General features: G+C 63.2%; 3 protein-coding genes and 2 non-coding genes across 8 annotated transcripts; 3 read left to right on the forward strand and 2 right to left on the reverse strand.

Annotated features, from left to right (window-relative positions):
* Positions 1 to 2094: 2094 nt before the first annotated feature.
* Positions 2095 to 8120, reverse strand: MED22 (mediator complex subunit 22). Of its 4 annotated transcripts, none has more exons than XM_024562404.4 (5): positions 7963 to 8120; positions 7309 to 7481; positions 5783 to 5863; positions 4891 to 5099; positions 2095 to 2649 (listed from the first exon to the last, which is right to left on the reverse strand). In XM_024562404.4, exons 2-5 carry the CDS (start codon positions 7429 to 7431, stop codon positions 2460 to 2462), a joined length of 603 nt encoding a protein of 200 aa, XP_024418172.2. In that variant the 5' UTR covers positions 7432 to 7481; positions 7963 to 8120; the 3' UTR covers positions 2095 to 2459. The 4 variants fall into 4 exon arrangements, with proteins under 4 accessions (XP_024418172.2, XP_053774908.1, XP_053774910.1 ...); XM_053918933.2 differs by lacking the exon at positions 7963 to 8120 and adding an exon at positions 7755 to 7911; XM_053918935.2 differs by lacking the exon at positions 7963 to 8120 and adding an exon at positions 7737 to 7911.
* Positions 8121 to 8145: 25 nt separating this feature from the next.
* RPL7A (ribosomal protein L7a) lies at positions 8146 to 11207 on the forward strand. The gene is made up of 8 exons (XM_024562144.4): positions 8146 to 8265; positions 8796 to 8916; positions 9189 to 9338; positions 9838 to 9978; positions 10069 to 10148; positions 10430 to 10560; positions 10826 to 10895; positions 11051 to 11207. The coding sequence occupies exons 1-8, from the start codon at positions 8263 to 8265 to the stop codon at positions 11153 to 11155; spliced, it is 801 nt and encodes a 266-aa protein (XP_024417912.2). The 5' UTR covers positions 8146 to 8262; the 3' UTR covers positions 11156 to 11207.
* LOC112306628 (small nucleolar RNA SNORD24) lies at positions 8595 to 8669 on the forward strand. The gene has a single exon (XR_002974958.1). It is a non-coding gene; the product is annotated as a small nucleolar RNA SNORD24 (small nucleolar RNA).
* On the forward strand, positions 10287 to 10359 carry LOC112306627 (small nucleolar RNA SNORD36). The gene has a single exon (XR_002974957.1). It is a non-coding gene; the product is annotated as a small nucleolar RNA SNORD36 (small nucleolar RNA).
* Positions 11208 to 11439: 232 nt separating the features above from the next.
* Positions 11440 to 15569, reverse strand: SURF1 (SURF1 cytochrome c oxidase assembly factor). The gene is made up of 9 exons (XM_053918908.2): positions 15501 to 15569; positions 15356 to 15407; positions 14243 to 14376; positions 14079 to 14161; positions 13172 to 13363; positions 12264 to 12336; positions 12003 to 12165; positions 11686 to 11767; positions 11440 to 11611 (listed from the first exon to the last, which is right to left on the reverse strand). The coding sequence occupies exons 1-9, from the start codon at positions 15555 to 15557 to the stop codon at positions 11542 to 11544; spliced, it is 906 nt and encodes a 301-aa protein (XP_053774883.2). The 5' UTR covers positions 15558 to 15569; the 3' UTR covers positions 11440 to 11541.
* Positions 15570 to 15571: the final 2 nt, after the last annotated feature.

The raw sequence follows: 15571 nt of genomic DNA on the forward strand, positions 1-15571 counted from the left end.
GAGTGACCTTTTCTGTGTGAGCTGGCTGGGAGGGGGGCGGGGGGTTGACCAGCTTATCTTCCCTCCTCCCCAAACCCCTGACTTCAGCGGAGGCCCCAGACATCAGGTCTTCCTCCTCCTGACCTGGCTTCTCTCGGGGTCTCTAGACCACTTTTGTCAACTCTCCCCCATCAGTGCCCTACCTGGGGGCTCGAGTGCCGACTCCTGCGAACCCCGGACGCGCGCTGGGGACCGCAACACACAGCTTCACCTGCTGTGGACAGATGGGGACCCGACACCCTCCAGCCCCATGTCCCTCACCGCCTTCCTTCCCTGGCTCAGTCAGGGCGGCTACGTGCCCCTAGGCCCACGGGCAGGCCTGGAAGCCGCCCTGACTCCTGTTAGTCCCCAGTCCAGACCCGGAGCGAAAGCCGTTGGCTCGCCCTTCAGAGTCTATCAGGAGTTCCACGCCACCCACCCCGACCACCGCCCTGGTTCTCTGCTGGGTTTTGAAAGGCTGTAAGTAAATGAAATACAAATAAAAGGCCAGGTCCCCAGTAGGGGGCGCGCGAGAGGCGACCACACCGAGGTTTCTCTCCCTTTCTCCCTTCCCCTCTCTCTGAAAATAAGTAAATAAATAAAATCTTTACTTAAAAAATTTGTTAAAAAAGATGTTTGGGGAACAGTTGGGGATATGAGAACATGTCATGCTACTAGATGACACTATGGAGTTATTGGTCATTTGGGGCATGATGCTGGCCTTGGGCATCGGGAGTGTGGTTTTTCTTAGAGGAGGGGGCTGCCAAGTGTGCAGGGCTGGGTGTCCCGCAGCTGACGTTCGAATGGCTTTCCCGTGAGGCCGAGGACGGGCGAGGACGCAAACCGAGCAGGAGCAGCTCTGCCCACGGGCGTCCAGGTGCGCGCTCAGGATGAAGAGCTGGCACAGAAACGTGGGAAGGGCTGAGATGCACCAGAGTTTAGCCACACAGAGGCTGCGGGACCTTGATAGCGCACTTGGCCAGGGCTGGGGGACCGGGACCTGCCCTGCCCGGGCTCTGGAGGACCGGAAGCCAGCGGGCCTCCCCACCCAGCTCAGCTGCTGGGGTGTGGGCGTGGGCTGCAGAGGACAAGGGCAGGACAGCCACTCTGCTTTCAGAGGAACCACTCTGTTCCCCACAGGCCACGACGGCACTGGCCCAGGAGGGCGAAACGGGCGATGGGGGACCTGCTGTTGCTCAGTTTAGAAACGGATGGTAACCCAAACCCCGCCACCAAGTCTGGCCCGCTCCTCCCCGCCTTCCCCCATCACACTCTTGGTGGTGGTGAACTTTTTCTACCTTAGTGCTTAAGCACAAGTTATTTCCACAACTCAAGGGCCGCGGGAGGAGAGTGCCACGCACCCTCTCCACGGGGAACCTGCTCCGAGGGGAAGCAGCTTGCCTGACCCACCCAGCGACCTGGGCAGGAGCCAGGGCTGCTGCCTCTGCTTGGCCATGGGGGTCTCTGGGACCTCAGATGGGTCGGCTTGTAGCCCTCCCTGTCCATGAGGCTGGACTGTGGGCTGTCACCTCTTCCAAACACCAGGGCGATGGGCTCCCCCGTGAGAGCACGGGAGTGCAGGGTCAAAGCCCCGGCTCCCAGCAGCAGCCCTCCCCAGCTTCTCAGATGACCCTGTACAGTGGCGCTGGGCTTAGGGTGCCGTCTGGGTTAAGTACTGATTCCTACCATCTTGCTCCCCAGCTCCATGACCGTTTCAACCAACCCCTTCCGAGCCTGGAGCCACTCCTCCCTGAAGTGCTGATGCCAGCAGACTCGGGCGCAGCAAAGACTAGCAGGGACCAGAGGCACAGGTGCCTGGGCCTCGCAACATGCAAGGGGGCAGCGGTGTTTTGTCCGTTCACCAGAGAGGATCTAGACCCCAGGTGGTTCTGGGCAGTGGGTCTGTGCAGCCGCGACCCCAGCGTGACTGAGCCCCCGCCTGCCCGGAGCCCCCAAGGGCTGACCTGGTGCCCGAGACCATCCCGACAGAGTCCAGGAGCTCACTCCAACAGCCCCCGGGGGCTCAGTGGAGTCCCGGAATGATCCAGTGCGAACATAGAAGAACCAGCCAAGGCAGAAGGGCAGTGCTGTTTTCATTCGACATTCTCTTACAAAAAACAAAAAAATAACCAGAACAGGTGTGTGCTAACCCAGAGCCCCCTCCCCTCTGAACAGCAGGGTCAGGTCAGGCCTCCCACGTTGGGCCTGGGGTTCCGGCCAGGAGTTCTTCCACAGGCCAGACTGCTCTGGACGCTTCCTCTGCCCAGCTGGCCGGGAAGGTAGTGAACAGAGGTGGCTTGAGGAAGAGTGAGCCGCCCTGGAAATGGGTGGGCTGTCCCTGAGCCGACAAGGCCCCCAAGGAGGTTGGAGCGGCTGCCCAAGCGGGATCCAAGGCTGAGGAGCGAGGCTGGGGCGGCAGGGAGGGGGCAGGCTGGGGGGGCTCAGGTGTGCTCTGTGGGGCCGGGGCCACCAGCATGGGAGTGGGCGGCGGCGGTGGCCTGCAGGGGCCCAGCGCTGGGCTCTGGGGACGCCAGCAGAGGGGCTGAGAGGCCGTCAGCAGGGTCGGTGTCGAGGTCCAGCCTCCAGTAAGCTTCGCACAGAGGCAGATCGTTAGCTTCGCAAAGACTTGAGCTTTTCCACCACCAGAGACCCGGGGAGACAGGAGCAGAGAGGCGTGGGAGCCGGGGGAGGGAGAGCGAGACAGAAGCCGCATTAAGAAAACAGACAGCGCCCCACACCTGCCTCTCCCCTCTGTCCGGCACTCTGCCTGCAGGCCTCCCCTGCACAGCGTCCTTTAGCATCCTAAGGGAGGGGCCCGCCAGCACCGGCTGACACAGGTCTGTGGCCCCAGCAGGTCCCTCCACTGATCTGCTAGGTGTCTGTCCTATGGCTGTTCTAGCCCCGGCTGCCACCGCCACCCCCATCCTGGCTGCAGCCGCCCTCCTCTGGCTGGGAGGCTCGCTGCGGTCTCTCCCGGATCCTATACTTCACATGGGCCATGAGGGCAGAGACCTGTCTTATTTTCTTATTTCCAGGCCTGAGCCAGGATCAGGTGACAGGAACAGGGACCCTGGTGTTCTGTCCTGTGCCACGGCTCCAGCTGTGCCATCACAAATGGGCCCTTTGATCAGCCCCGCTGCCCCCTGCCAGCGTGCTGCTGGGGGACCTGCGGCTCATGAAGGCTGCGGAGGCCGGCCCTCGCTTGTCCCCTGGCGTCCTCCTGCAGCCTGCCCTGCCTCTGGCTCCCGCCCTCGATGCTCAGTATGAGACACCATCCCAGTCACAGAGCGGTGGCCCAAGGACAGCAGAGAGTGAGAGGTGGACAAAGAGCAAATCATGAGGGGGAAGCGGGTGAGCAAGCGTGGCAGCGGGCGAGCGGGATGGAGGGGCCGGGTGCTGGGGGCCCTGGCCACTTACGGGGCGAGAGGGGGACTTGGCCTCCTGAGGCCCAGGGACGCGGGGGCCACCAGGCCAGCCCAGACCACTGTGGGCGCACCAGAGATGAACGGGCAGGGTGTGGGAGGCCTGGCACACAGGCCCTGCTGAGTGGCCATGGGTGGGTCCCCTGCCCTTTGCCCTCCACCTGGAGAGGCAGGCCATCCTGCAGCTGCTCAGGCCAGAGGTCAGGCCCTGGGGTCACGGGGATATACACAGAGGGGTGAAGGGCTGCTGCAAACCCAGTGTGGCTACGACCGATGACCCCAGCAGGGTCTCAGGTCCCCATTGGTATCTGAAACCCTGCAAGGGGCCCCCTCGAGACCTTTCTCCGAAGGCCTGCTGTGTTAGGAGGTGCTCACCACATGTCCACCGAGCTGGTGGGTACCAGGGACCAGGGGCAGCCCCAGAATGCTCTGGAGAAGTCTAGAACCTCTCCAGCTGGGCAGCGACATAGTGTCCCTTCCCAGAGAGGCCGAGATGGGCAGGGACCATGAGGGGTGGCGCTGGACCCAAGCCCCAGACCACAGGCCACGCTGGCGCTGGGTATCCCCGCCCCCCCGCCCCAGTGTGGCTCCCGTAAGGCAGAGAGGCGGCTTTACAGCCACCACAGGAGGAAGGACAGCCGGGAGCGGGCGCGGGCACAGGGGCACGGACTCCGCGTCTGCGGGGCCGGGTCTGGATTTCCGAAGCTACTGGGGACCGAGGGGTAAGGCCCCTGGTCTCTAGCCTCGGTTTCCCCTATGTAAGTTACACCTGGACTGAGATTTCTCAGGGCCCCTCTCACTCAGAGGCCTCAGGTTCAGGGATCTAAGTGGCCCCTGAGGGCTGGGGTGATGGGCATGCCCCCTGCAGTATCCTGGGGCTCAGTGCGGCCAGGCGAGGGGGGCTCTGGCCCCAAGGGCAAGGCCAAGCTGAATGGGAGCCAGGTGGCCACAGTATGCCGGGCCTGGCTTCAGGGTCATCCTCTGCCTGGGGTTTTTCCTCCTCCTTCCCAGGCCCACCCCCCATGTGGGGGGTTGGTGATGCCACAGGGACTAGCCTCCCCAGGCTTGCCGGACACAGGCGGGCGACCAACAGGAGCAAGCCCAGCTTTGGCTGGTATGTTTGATGAAATATTGATTAAAAAGCTAAAAGGACCAAACAGTTCAAAAACAGGCAGCCAGCACCCTGGGCAGGAATGCAGGCTCTGGCCCTCCCAGCCCTTGAAGTTCTGTGATTTCCTGCCCGGGGCCTGGCCCGGCAGACAGTGTCGAGTGTCTGTGCACCAGGCTCTGCTGGGCCACTGGCTTGGCTCTGCCGCCGTGGCCAGGCAGGCAGGGGCTGGAACACCGGGACTGTGAGGCTGCCGGCCCGGGCTGGGCCAGGCTGGGCCGCACCGTGCTGCACCTGACAGCTGGGCCCACCTCTGAGGTCCAGGTGCGGCCCTATTTGTACCTGGACGAGTAATACTCCTCCTCCAGCTCATACAGGTCGATGGCCACCTCGTCCCGCAGGGTGACGAGTTTCCGGTCACACTCCTCCTGCAGCGCACGCAGCTGCTGGTCACGCTGGTCGATGGCCTCGTTCACCGAGGGGAAGTCGTTCAGGATGAGGAACTGCTTGAGGTCAGACACGAGCTTCATCAGGGACTCCCCTGCTCGGACCTGTGGCCGGGGAACCAGAGCCTGAGGGTGCGGGTGTGACAGCATCCCGCCCCCTTGGGCCTAAAGCTGGCCAAGCAGCAGCCTGGTCTCCTCACCTCACAGGCAAAGTGGGACAGTGGCTCTGACCTCCAGAGTGAGAAGTGAGGGGGCAGGAGGTGAGTCTCAGGGGGCAGGGTCCTGGCCCCCGAAACTCCTCCCGCACGGCCCCGGCCCGGAGGTACTGAGCTCCAACCCCACGAGTGACTCAAGCCCCCGAGCCCGCAGATGGAAATACTGTCCCGCCGAACCGCCTGCCCTGCCCTTCCTCTGGGTGGCCAGCCCACCAGCTGGGTGGGCTCCTTCGGAACCTTTTCTTAAGTGCCTTCGCGTGTGCCCCACGCTTATGGAAATAGTGGGTGCATTTGTCCTGTGACATCAGAAGGGACCAAGATGCACATCTAGCTTCACTTGGAAATTTGCCTTTATACTCATAACAACTCTTGGGAAGCTTTCTCGTGAACGAGGGAGAAGGGGCAACCTGTCTCCAAGCAGTGCCCCCTGCCGTCCCTCCCATGCTGGCATGGACACCCCTCCACTTCAGGGGCTGGGTGTCTCCTAAGAAGTGGTTTGCATCCCACCCAGGAGACACAGTGGGGACCCCAAGGCGCTGGTGCCCAGGCTGGGCCTTCCCCCCAGTGACTTACGATGTTGGCGGCTCGCACATGCATCTCATAATTGTCCTGCTCGCCCTGAGTGGCCCTGGACACCTGCGTCTCATCCTCAATCTGGCAGGCAAAGGAGGAAGCCTAAGATTGGCAGGCGCTGGCCCATTGGTACCTGCCACCCCCCATCCTGCCTGTCCTGCAGTCCACAGCGGGCACTGCGACCCAGACCTGGGGTGACGCTCCCCTCCCCTCTCCTCATTCTAAGGAGAGAACAGGCACCTTTGTCTGGACAAAGGGTGCAGGGAAGCCCTGGGCAAGGTCAAGTCTTTTGGGGGTGGGGAGCCCTGTTCAGTACAGACCCATGTCACCAACAGCTCAAGCACTCAGTAACGAGCAAAAAGACAACTTTTTTAAAGTGAACATTTACTGAGCACTTCCCAGGCGCCAAGCCCTTGACCCTCATTATGGTACAAAGTCCTCCCAGAAGCCTGGGTGGGCAGACCCCAGGCCAGGATAGGTCGGGGAGCTGGGTGTGTCTCAGGAGGTGAATGCGGGAGCCAGAGGGCCTGCGCGGCCCGTCCTGTCTAAGGTGCGGACTATTAACCGCCCCACCCGCCCACCTGGACAGGGACTCTCCAGGGGCTGTGTCAGCGCACAGCGGCATCAGGGCACCCTGAGTGGTGGGGAGTCGGGCCTCCTGCGCTCCAGGCCTGGCTCTGCCAGTTACTGGCAGAAGAACCTTGTGCAGGCTACTAAGTCTGAGCCCCAGTTTCCTCCTCTGAAGATGGAGAGGATGGAGGGACTTGCTCTGAGGAGTTTTGTGAAGATTATGACTCAATATCCAAGCCCCCCCCCCCCCCCCCCCCCCCGCCGGCAGCCTGAGTGAACCGTGAGCTGGAGCAAGCTCACCCCACCCTCACTAGTCCTCAAACAGGGCTTCCCGGTCTGCCACGGTCACGCCAGGGCCCAGCCCACGGAGCCCGGCGCTGATCGCTCGCCCACACAGAGCAGCTGCCACGTCTGGGTCCTGGCCAGGCCCAGAGGTGGCCACACAGACCCGGCCTGCCATCCCCAGGGCCGTGTGATTCGGGAAACCGAAGCCCTGAGAAATCGAGTGCCTGTCCAAGCCTGTTGCTGGTAAGTGGTGCTGGATGTCCAACCTGGCCGTTTTGTTTACTGATTTTAGAGAGAAGGGGAGTGGGGAACATCGGTGCGTTGTTTCACTTATTCTCGAACTCACTGGTAGTCTTGTCTGTGCCCTGACTGAGGATCGAACCTGCATCCCCCGCCTATTGGGAGGACACTCTAACAACTGAGCTACCTAGTTGGGCCAGAACCTGGCAATTTAACACGAGTTCCCCACAGACGCTGCACAGGGACCTGTCATTGGCTGGTTTATCTGTTCGCCTGCTTGCTCCCGTCCACCCCAAGCTGCTCCCCAGCTGTTGTGCCCACAGGGACAAGGGCCACCAGCCGGCACCGGGCCCTTGGTTACACTCCGCCCGAGCAGACCCCTCCCCGGGCGCGGAGTGTCCCGAGGCACAGGACACAGGCCGCCCGCGCACCTTGGCGGTCTTGATGATCTCCGTGAAGTTGTCCATGATGGACTTGATGTCGTCCTTGAGCCGCTTGTTGTAGGACTGCAGCAGCGTCTCCTTGCTCTGCGGCAGGGCCCTCTGCTGGGCCATGGCGGGAGCCGGTCAGGCAGGGAGCGGAGGCCCTGGCCCGCAGTCAGCACCTGGGAAGCGGAGTCTGATGCGAGTGGGGCCAGCCGCCGCCGCCCACCCTCAGTGCCCCCGAGAACGTGCACATCTTGGGATCCCCTCTCCGCCGAACAAACTCGTCCGATCCCTGGCCCGCAGGGGCGCCACGGGACCTCACGCCGTCTCCCGGGGCAAGCCCGCGACACCGTGTCCACGTCCGGCCCAAGAGCGTTCGCAAGAGGCCTGCGGGGACCCCGCCAGTCGCTCCCCCGCCTCCATCCCTGCCCCACCTCTCCACAGACAGGCACCTCCAACTCTGCACCTGGCGCCCCCCTGCAGGCCGGACGCCCGGAGCGCGGACCGCCTGCTCGCTCCGGGCTCCGGGCAGGACCACCCTCCGGCCCGGCGCTCCAGCGCTCCGCCCGGGGCCCGAGGCCCGGCCGAACGACAGCACTTGCGGCAGTGGAGCCGTTCTGGGGAACATTCCACGGCGACCCCGCCCTGCCACACCCATACCTGCACCTCGTCCGCAAACCCCGGGCTCGGCGGGTGAGGGATGAGTGAGCTCCCCTCGGGAAGTCCCAGCTCCCTGGCGCCTCTCCGCACCTGGAGCGTCCCGCCGCTGTCTCCACACCCCTTCCGAATTTACAGACCCTACTCCTGCTCTCCGCACCGCCCCCGACCCGAGAGCGGGCGAAGGGAGTCCTGTCACTTTAAATCCGAAATCCCGCGCACTCTCCAGTTCTCGCGATCTCCAAACTAGCATACATATTTCCCACAATTCCCTTTCCTTTCTCTCTCCTCTGGTCGCCCAAGATGGTGAGTCTCCTCGCGAGTTTGCTGGCGCTGGGTCCGGGTTCTATCCGCCGCCATCCTCTTCGGGGCTCGGCCGCGCGGGAGTCCCTCCACCGCCTGGCGCGAGGGGAGCCCCGCGGGGCTTGGCCCAGAGGCATTGGGCCGAGGGAGAAGGAACTGGCGGGCCTACCGCCGCACTGCGGGGTTTGGAGCTGATGGCACCTAGAGCCGGACCCCGGGCCTTTGGGGAGGGGGGCTGGGTGTGCTGCTGCTGCTTCTGGGGTCGGGTCCCTAAGGGAACCACTTACCCCGTCTGGGGGTGCAGCACCCCGCGCTGGGGCCGGCCCGGCTCGTGCAGATGATGTGAGAGAATATTTGCTATCTGAGCGGCGGTGCGGACCTCCCTGACCACCAAGATCGCTGATGCACGAGTGGGGCCGGGCACGCGCGCGCACGCTGGGTGGTTCTCGTCGGACCCGCCGCCCGCGTCTTCGGGGAGCCGGCCCCGACGGCCTGGAGGGCAGGTGGGTTACCCGGCTTTTCTTTCTGCGCAGCCGAAGGGAAAGAAGGCCAAGGGGAAGAAGGTGGCGCCGGCCCCTGCGGTCGTGAAGAAGCAGGAGGCCAAGAAGGTGGTGAACCCCCTGTTCGAGAAGAGGCCCAAGAATTTTGGCATCGGTGCGTGCGGGGTCCGGAGCGGCCCGGCGGTGCTCTGAGGCCTTTGTGGGCGGGTTTGGGGCCGGACCCTTGGGGTTGGGCTTCGGGGTTCTCCGTCCGCGGCCTCGCCGGGCGCTGCCTGCCCAGCGGGGACATGGGCATCGCGGGTCCCCTGGGTCCCGGACGTTGATTTTCTGCGAGATATGCGGGCGCCTGCACCAACGTCGGGGCAGCCCAAGCGTAATCTGGCCGCGGAGTCAGAGCCTCGTTCAGTGCTGCCTTTCCTTTCACAGGACAGGACATCCAGCCCAAAAGGGACCTCACCCGCTTTGTCAAGTGGCCCCGCTACATCCGCCTGCAGCGGCAACGGGCTATTCTCTATAAGCGCCTGAAAGTGCCTCCGGCCATCAACCAGTTCACCCAGGCCTTGGACCGCCAAACGGGTGGGTTCGGGTGGGGAGGGGCTTCTGGCCGCCCACAGGGTTACCACCTTGAGTGGACAGCTCTAGACCTGCGGCCTCTGGGGGGGGGTGGGGGCGGGTGTTTAGCAGTAGACTGGTCACTGAAGGTCAGGCTTCTTCGTCCAGGCCCCAGAGCCTGACCGTGGCCTAACTGTGAAGATCATGCACCTGTCCTGAGGTTTCTTTCTAAGACTTGTTTTTGGAGAGGGGGAAGGGGGGAGAGAAACACTTACTGGTTACCTCTCGTGTGAGCCCAGAAGGGACCAAACCCACAACCCAGGCGTGCGCTCCGACTACAATCGAACCTGCGACCTCCCACTTTGTGGGACGCCGTCCAGCCCACTGAGCCACGCCGGGCGGGCAGCGCCGTCCCGAGGTTTCTCGGGGTGCAGCTCACACCCAGTACGGTGACCTGGCGCGTATGGCAGTAAAGGACGAGGGTTCAGGCTGCCTGCGGGTCTGAACTGAGGGTGGTTTCCAGCTACGCAGCTGCTCAAGCTGGCGCACAAGTACCGGCCGGAGACGAAGCAGGAGAAGAAGCAGAGGCTGCTGGCCCGGGCGGAGAAGAAAGCTGCTGGCAAAGGCGATGTGCCCACCAAGAGGCCCCCTGTCCTCCGAGCAGGTGAGTGCGGTCAGGAGGGGGAGCGGCTCCTGTGAGGGGTCAGGTGGCCGTGGCCCTGGTCCCTCACGCAGACCCTGTCTCGTGGTGCAGGCGTGAACACCGTCACCACCCTGGTGGAGAACAAGAAGGCCCAGCTGGTCGTGATGGCGCACGACGTGGACCCCATCGAGGTACGTGGGCCCAGCCGCTGAGCCAGGGCCAGGTGTCGCTGCCCGGAAGGTGCAGCTTGGGCTGGCAGGTTCCAAGGCCGAAGTGGGGTGACAGCTGTTCCCGCAGGGACAGGGGAGCTAAGTTGTCCCATGTGGCTCTTGCGATGATGTGACTTTCTCGCTGAATTAAGCCTTGAAGTGCAAGTACATGAGCTTTTTAACCCTGAGCATCCGCCACCCAGCGCGCTTGTCGTTGCTGCTGCTGGTCAGGACGCGCGCTCAGAGCCATCGCTGTCTTCCAGCTGGTGGTCTTCCTGCCTGCACTGTGTCGGAAGATGGGGGTCCCTTACTGTATCATCAAGGGGAAGGCCCGCCTGGGGCGTCTGGTCCACAGGAAGACCTGCACCACCGTCGCCTTCACACAGGTGAACTCGTAAGTGCGCAGTGCAACCCCGCGCCCCAGGATCAGGAGGGGACTGGACTACCTCCCCCCCACATCTCGAGACCCCAAGTTAAGGGAACACGCCTGTCTGAGCCTTTGCCAGTGATGCTTGTGAATTTCTTCAGCTGAACAAACCGTGTGGTCATGTTGTGTCTGAGGCGAAGGGTTTCTGTTTGGAGCCTAAGGCAGCCGACCTGGTTGGGGGGTAGGAGGGCAGGGACTGGGAGGTGGAGACCCACACGTCCTGTCTGCTTAGGGAGGACAAGGGAGCTCTGGCCAAGCTGGTGGAAGCTGTCCGCACCAACTACAACGACAGACACGATGAGGTAGGAGGGGCCGCTTTCTGCAGGTCACTGTGTGGGGAGGGCCCGCTGGCCAGGTGTCCTGCGGTCGGCTCCTGAGGACTGAGCAGGACAGTGCTCTAGTGTGCTTGGGGGGAGGGGGTGCTGGACCAGGCTAACAGGGTCTCTGGTCCTTGCAGATCCGCCGCCACTGGGGAGGCAACGTGCTGGGCCCCAAGTCAGTGGCTCGCATCGCCAAGCTGGAGAAGGCCAAGGCCAAGGAGCTGGCCACCAAGCTGGGCTGAGGGTGCACTGTGGTTTCTGTACATAAAAGTAATAAAAACTTCTCCACCCCAAGTCTTGGGCGTTCGGTGTGAAAGTGACCTTTGGGCTTGTGAGAAGAGGGTGGTGGTGCGCTCACCTTCAGACTAGGGCCCTTACGTGTCACCCACCAGTCAGCTGCCGGGCAGGGCAGGTCTGAACACACGGTCTCAGAGCTGCTCAGTCACACCGGGCGCCGTGACCCCGGCCTGGCTCTCATCACCTGGGGTATTAGCTTGTCCAGGTAGAAAGGAAGGTGTGGCATGTGTACAGCAGCCAGTGATTTATTCACGTGACAATACTCGGCACCTGACAGTACTCGGCCGGTGAGACCGCCCGTCCTGAGCACCGTGGGCCGCAGCTGACCATGTCAGGTACCCCGAGTCCCACGTAGGAATTTCTTGGCCCACAAGTAGGATGTGGCCGCACAGAGTCCGTACCTGGGGTGGAGACAACTGTCTGGTGAGGGTTCCGACAAGGAGGGGCCCAGAGCACAGCCGGGGGTGGGACTCACCAGGTGACAATGTACTGCGCGTGCTCGTTCCGCAGCGTGACTCTGGTCTGCCCTCCAACGGGCCCCCCAGGCACTGTGCTCTCTGTGGGGACGGGGTTCTCAGGCTCCTGTCACCGCCACCTGGCCCGCTCTTCCCCTGGAGCCTTCCTAGCTCGCTCTTGCCCCGAGCTGCTGGTGTTTGCATAGCCCGTTCCCAGTCACTTCAGTAGGGCCCTCCACCTGCACCTGGCCGGCCACTGAGGCTGCCCCTGCCCCCCATGCTACGTTGCAAACGGGCACTGACTCCAGCTACTTGGGCTGGGCTGGGCACAACGTACTGAAGTCTGCATCGATGAAGATGGGGTCTGTGCCCATGAACTTGGCCATGGCCTCCAGGTCCCGGTAATGCCAGTGGTTCCTTTCTGGATTGTTCTCAGGGACGAAAGGCTTCCTGGTCTCTGCCAGCCGCACTATCCCAACAAGCTCCACGTCCCCCTCAATCTGAACAGGACAGTGGGGGCTGTCCTTGATGTGCACGGCACAGAGGAGGGCTGTCTCCCAAGAGCCCTGCTCACCTGAGGAAGAGGTCACACTCCTACCTGGCCTTTCTGCCGCGTGTCGGGGTTCACCTTCTTCCGAGGGACAAACCCTCTGTTGACCAGGATGGTGACTCTGGAGTGACGAAAGTGCCATGTTCAGTGGGGAAAGGGTTTTGCATGAAGGCCATCCCTGACATCTGCTCGAGCAACCTCAGGAGCAACTCTGGTGCAGGGGTTGGGGGGCGTTTAAAGCTGGGCTCCGTGGAGATGACCTGGGCCAGGGCCTGGGGCCCCCAAAGGCCGTGGGCCGTAGGAAGGTGCTCCTGTGCCTGCCTCCTGACGGGGGAGTCACCAACCCCTGCCTGGAGTGGAGGCCCCCCCCCACTTCCTCGTGCCCCACCCACTGCAGCATGCAGACAGGGGCTCAAGCCCCCAGGGTCTGGGCTCAGGCAGCCACTTCTTCCCAGAACTGCAACTGGAGCAGCTTCCTTGTGCACCTCCCTCCACTCTCCCCTCCCAACCAGGGGAGCCCCAGGGGCACATCCCAACCCTCCGACCAGGGAGCCGCAGGACAAGGACCCCGGGTTCACCTGTGTGTTGGCACTGGGGAAGCAGCTGCTCTGCCCTGGTGCCCCGGGCGGCTCCTCCCATCCCTGCCCTCCTGGGCTGGCCCCCTGCACACACAGCGCTGCTCGCAGTAGCTCCTCACCCGCACCACCACCCTTCTGCACGCGCCCACCGGACTGTTCCCTCTGCTCCCCCTTCGGGGCTCAGCGCATGGGGGCTGTGCGGCAGCAAGTCAGGGAACTGGCCTGACAGCGTCGAGTTCCAACTTCAGACCCTTTAAGCAATCGAACCTTTCCGAGCATCTTGGGTTCCCCGGGTCTTCCCGGGTGGAGGGAGGAGAGGAGAAGGAGCCATCCTGACTGCGCCTGCCAGGCCCGCTGCCGCCCCGTGCGTCTGCTCACCCCAGGTCAGTGCAATGGAAAGGCGTGACCACGTGGGCGCCGCTCTGGACCGAGGAAGAGAGCCGGCCGGCCTCCCGCGCCTCCCGGGCCGGGTCCACCATGGTCCGTGGCATCATGTACAGCTCCTTGGAGTGGTCGAAGTACCCCCGGACCCTCACGGGCCTGTACTCCAGGTTTTTCAGCTCTAACGGGCTGCAAGGGAGAGGGACAAATGGAGCTGAGGCCAGGCACAGTTCGGGAGGAAGACAAACCCCCTTCTCCTGGGGCTGTGAACCACAAAGCCCCCCGTGGCCTGAGGAGTAACGTAGGTGATGTGCAGGCACGGTGGGGACGATGTGGGCAGGGAGCGCCCACCGACGGGGAGGCTGACTGACTCGCCTGCTGTGGAGCGGAACAGACCGCGCTACCAAACCATCCACATTTGCGAGAAACTACAACTGTGGACTCCTGCTTGGACTTGACCTTCTGTGTGGGCTAGCAGCCCGTCTGCAAGCACCAGTCCGTGCCCCTGGATGACAGCTTTGTGGGACACAGCTGCCGTCTAGAACAGGGCGTGGAAGTGAGGGGAGAGGGCGGGAGCCCCATTTCGGGCACTGGTTCAAACCACCACCGCAGTCCAGACGCGACGGTGCCGGCTCTCTGCCGCCAGCTAGGAGTTACTGCTTTAGGTGCTGTCCCCACTGTGGGGGATCCCTCAGGGACAGCAGGCCTGAAGACAGGGTGAGACCCAGGATGACAGATTTTCCCATATCCTTCAGGCAGCTTCCCGGGGGTGACCACGTTAGCAAGAAGCCCAGCAGGACCTCTGATCTTGAGGGCTCCCCTCTGAGGGCTGGGGCGGCAAGCACAAGCCAGGCTCCATACTGACCACCAGCGAGACCAGCCCCTGGCTGGTGGCCCCACTCACTCCGCGGGCAGAGGGACAGGCTCGGCCATAACTCTAGACTCCAGCTCTGCAATCAGCTTCAGCTTCCACTTCCGACGCTGGACCTATGGACACAGAGCAGAGCCCAAGCACGTGGCAGTAGGGCCAAGGGCTCAAGGCCACGAGAGCTGGAGGCCAGTCTTTACCTGCCACGTCCCCAGGCCAAAGGCAGTCACAGGGATGAGAAGCAGGAACCAGCGGAGGAAGGAGTCATCTTCCACTTTTGTGGCAGGCGCTTCTGCTGCTGAACTGCCACACCTGCTTGGCCTCCAGGCCAGCCCTGGGGGTTCACAACACTGGCTTGGGGTCAGGAGGCCCTGGAGACACCACCACCACCTCTGGGAACATGGGGTATAGGAGGAGGGGGGCTGCCTACAACCTGCAGTCAGGAGCGCGCCAGCACACCTGTGTCTGGCCCAGCTCTCGGCACGGGGCCCTTGGTGGGTGTTTACTGACTGAATGAGACCCGGGGCTCAGTCTTGGCTTAGCCACCAACCGTGACCCTGAGTAATCAAGTCATGGCACCACCCTGAGCCTTTGACACAGGAGCACGCTGAGATGTATTCTATTGGATAAGACAAACCGGCACTGGCTGCTGCGGCTTGAATAAACAGAAACGTGACGTAAACTCAATAGTGCTTGACAGGGCTCTCCTAAGGTTCTGCTCCCCCCCCCCCGCCCTGTCCCACCCCCAAATTATAAGAGAAAGTGTATTTGAAAAATCACAGAGGCACTAGAAATAAGCTCAGGATGGGGAAGGCCAAGGTGACCCGCCTGGGGGAGAAGATGGGGGTGGCACGGTGCTGGTGCTCTGGAAGGAAAGAGTGCCAGCGTTGCTTTCTCATCGCTCGGAAATTCAGAGATGGGACGTACACAGAAAGTACACTTAAGCACTCAGAGTTGGGTCCCTTCACAACACAGCCTCACGGCCCCCTGGCCTGAAAAGCAGGCCTGGGGCAGGCGGGCTAGCAGAGCACTCGTGGGCGCGCACGGCGCGCTCTACACGGGTCCAGTCAGCCCCTGCCGTCGTCCCGCGGCCGCGTGCCAGATGCCCCGACGGGACCCGCTTTCCTTTAGGCCCGGGACACCTGGCTTCAGTCCTGGGTTGGCCCCTCACGAGGCCAGTGACACGTCGGCTAGTTAACGTCTCCGGCACTGATGCTGGTCATGGTGATCAGAGTTTTTCTCCGCACCCACAGGCCGTGCACCGTGGAGCGCAGGGCGGCTTTCCCCACGTGCCCACCTGGACGAGTCCTCACCTGCGCGCGGGGGCACCGCGAGGACGCTCCTCCAGGCCGCGCGGGCGGGGGCCTGCGGAGACGCGAGGGGCGGGTGAGCTCCCCAGCCCGGGGCTCGGGCCACCCCCCGCCCGTTCGGCCGCCCAGCGCCGAACCCGCGCAGCACCTGCCCCAGCCACCACGCCGCCATCGCCTCGCGCGTGGTTCCGGGGTCTGGCGGCATTTGCTTCCGGGGCA

This window comes from Desmodus rotundus, chromosome 1 (genome assembly GCF_022682495.2).
Source record: "Desmodus rotundus isolate HL8 chromosome 1, HLdesRot8A.1, whole genome shotgun sequence".
In the NCBI taxonomy this organism is placed as follows: domain Eukaryota; kingdom Metazoa; phylum Chordata; class Mammalia; order Chiroptera; family Phyllostomidae; genus Desmodus; species Desmodus rotundus.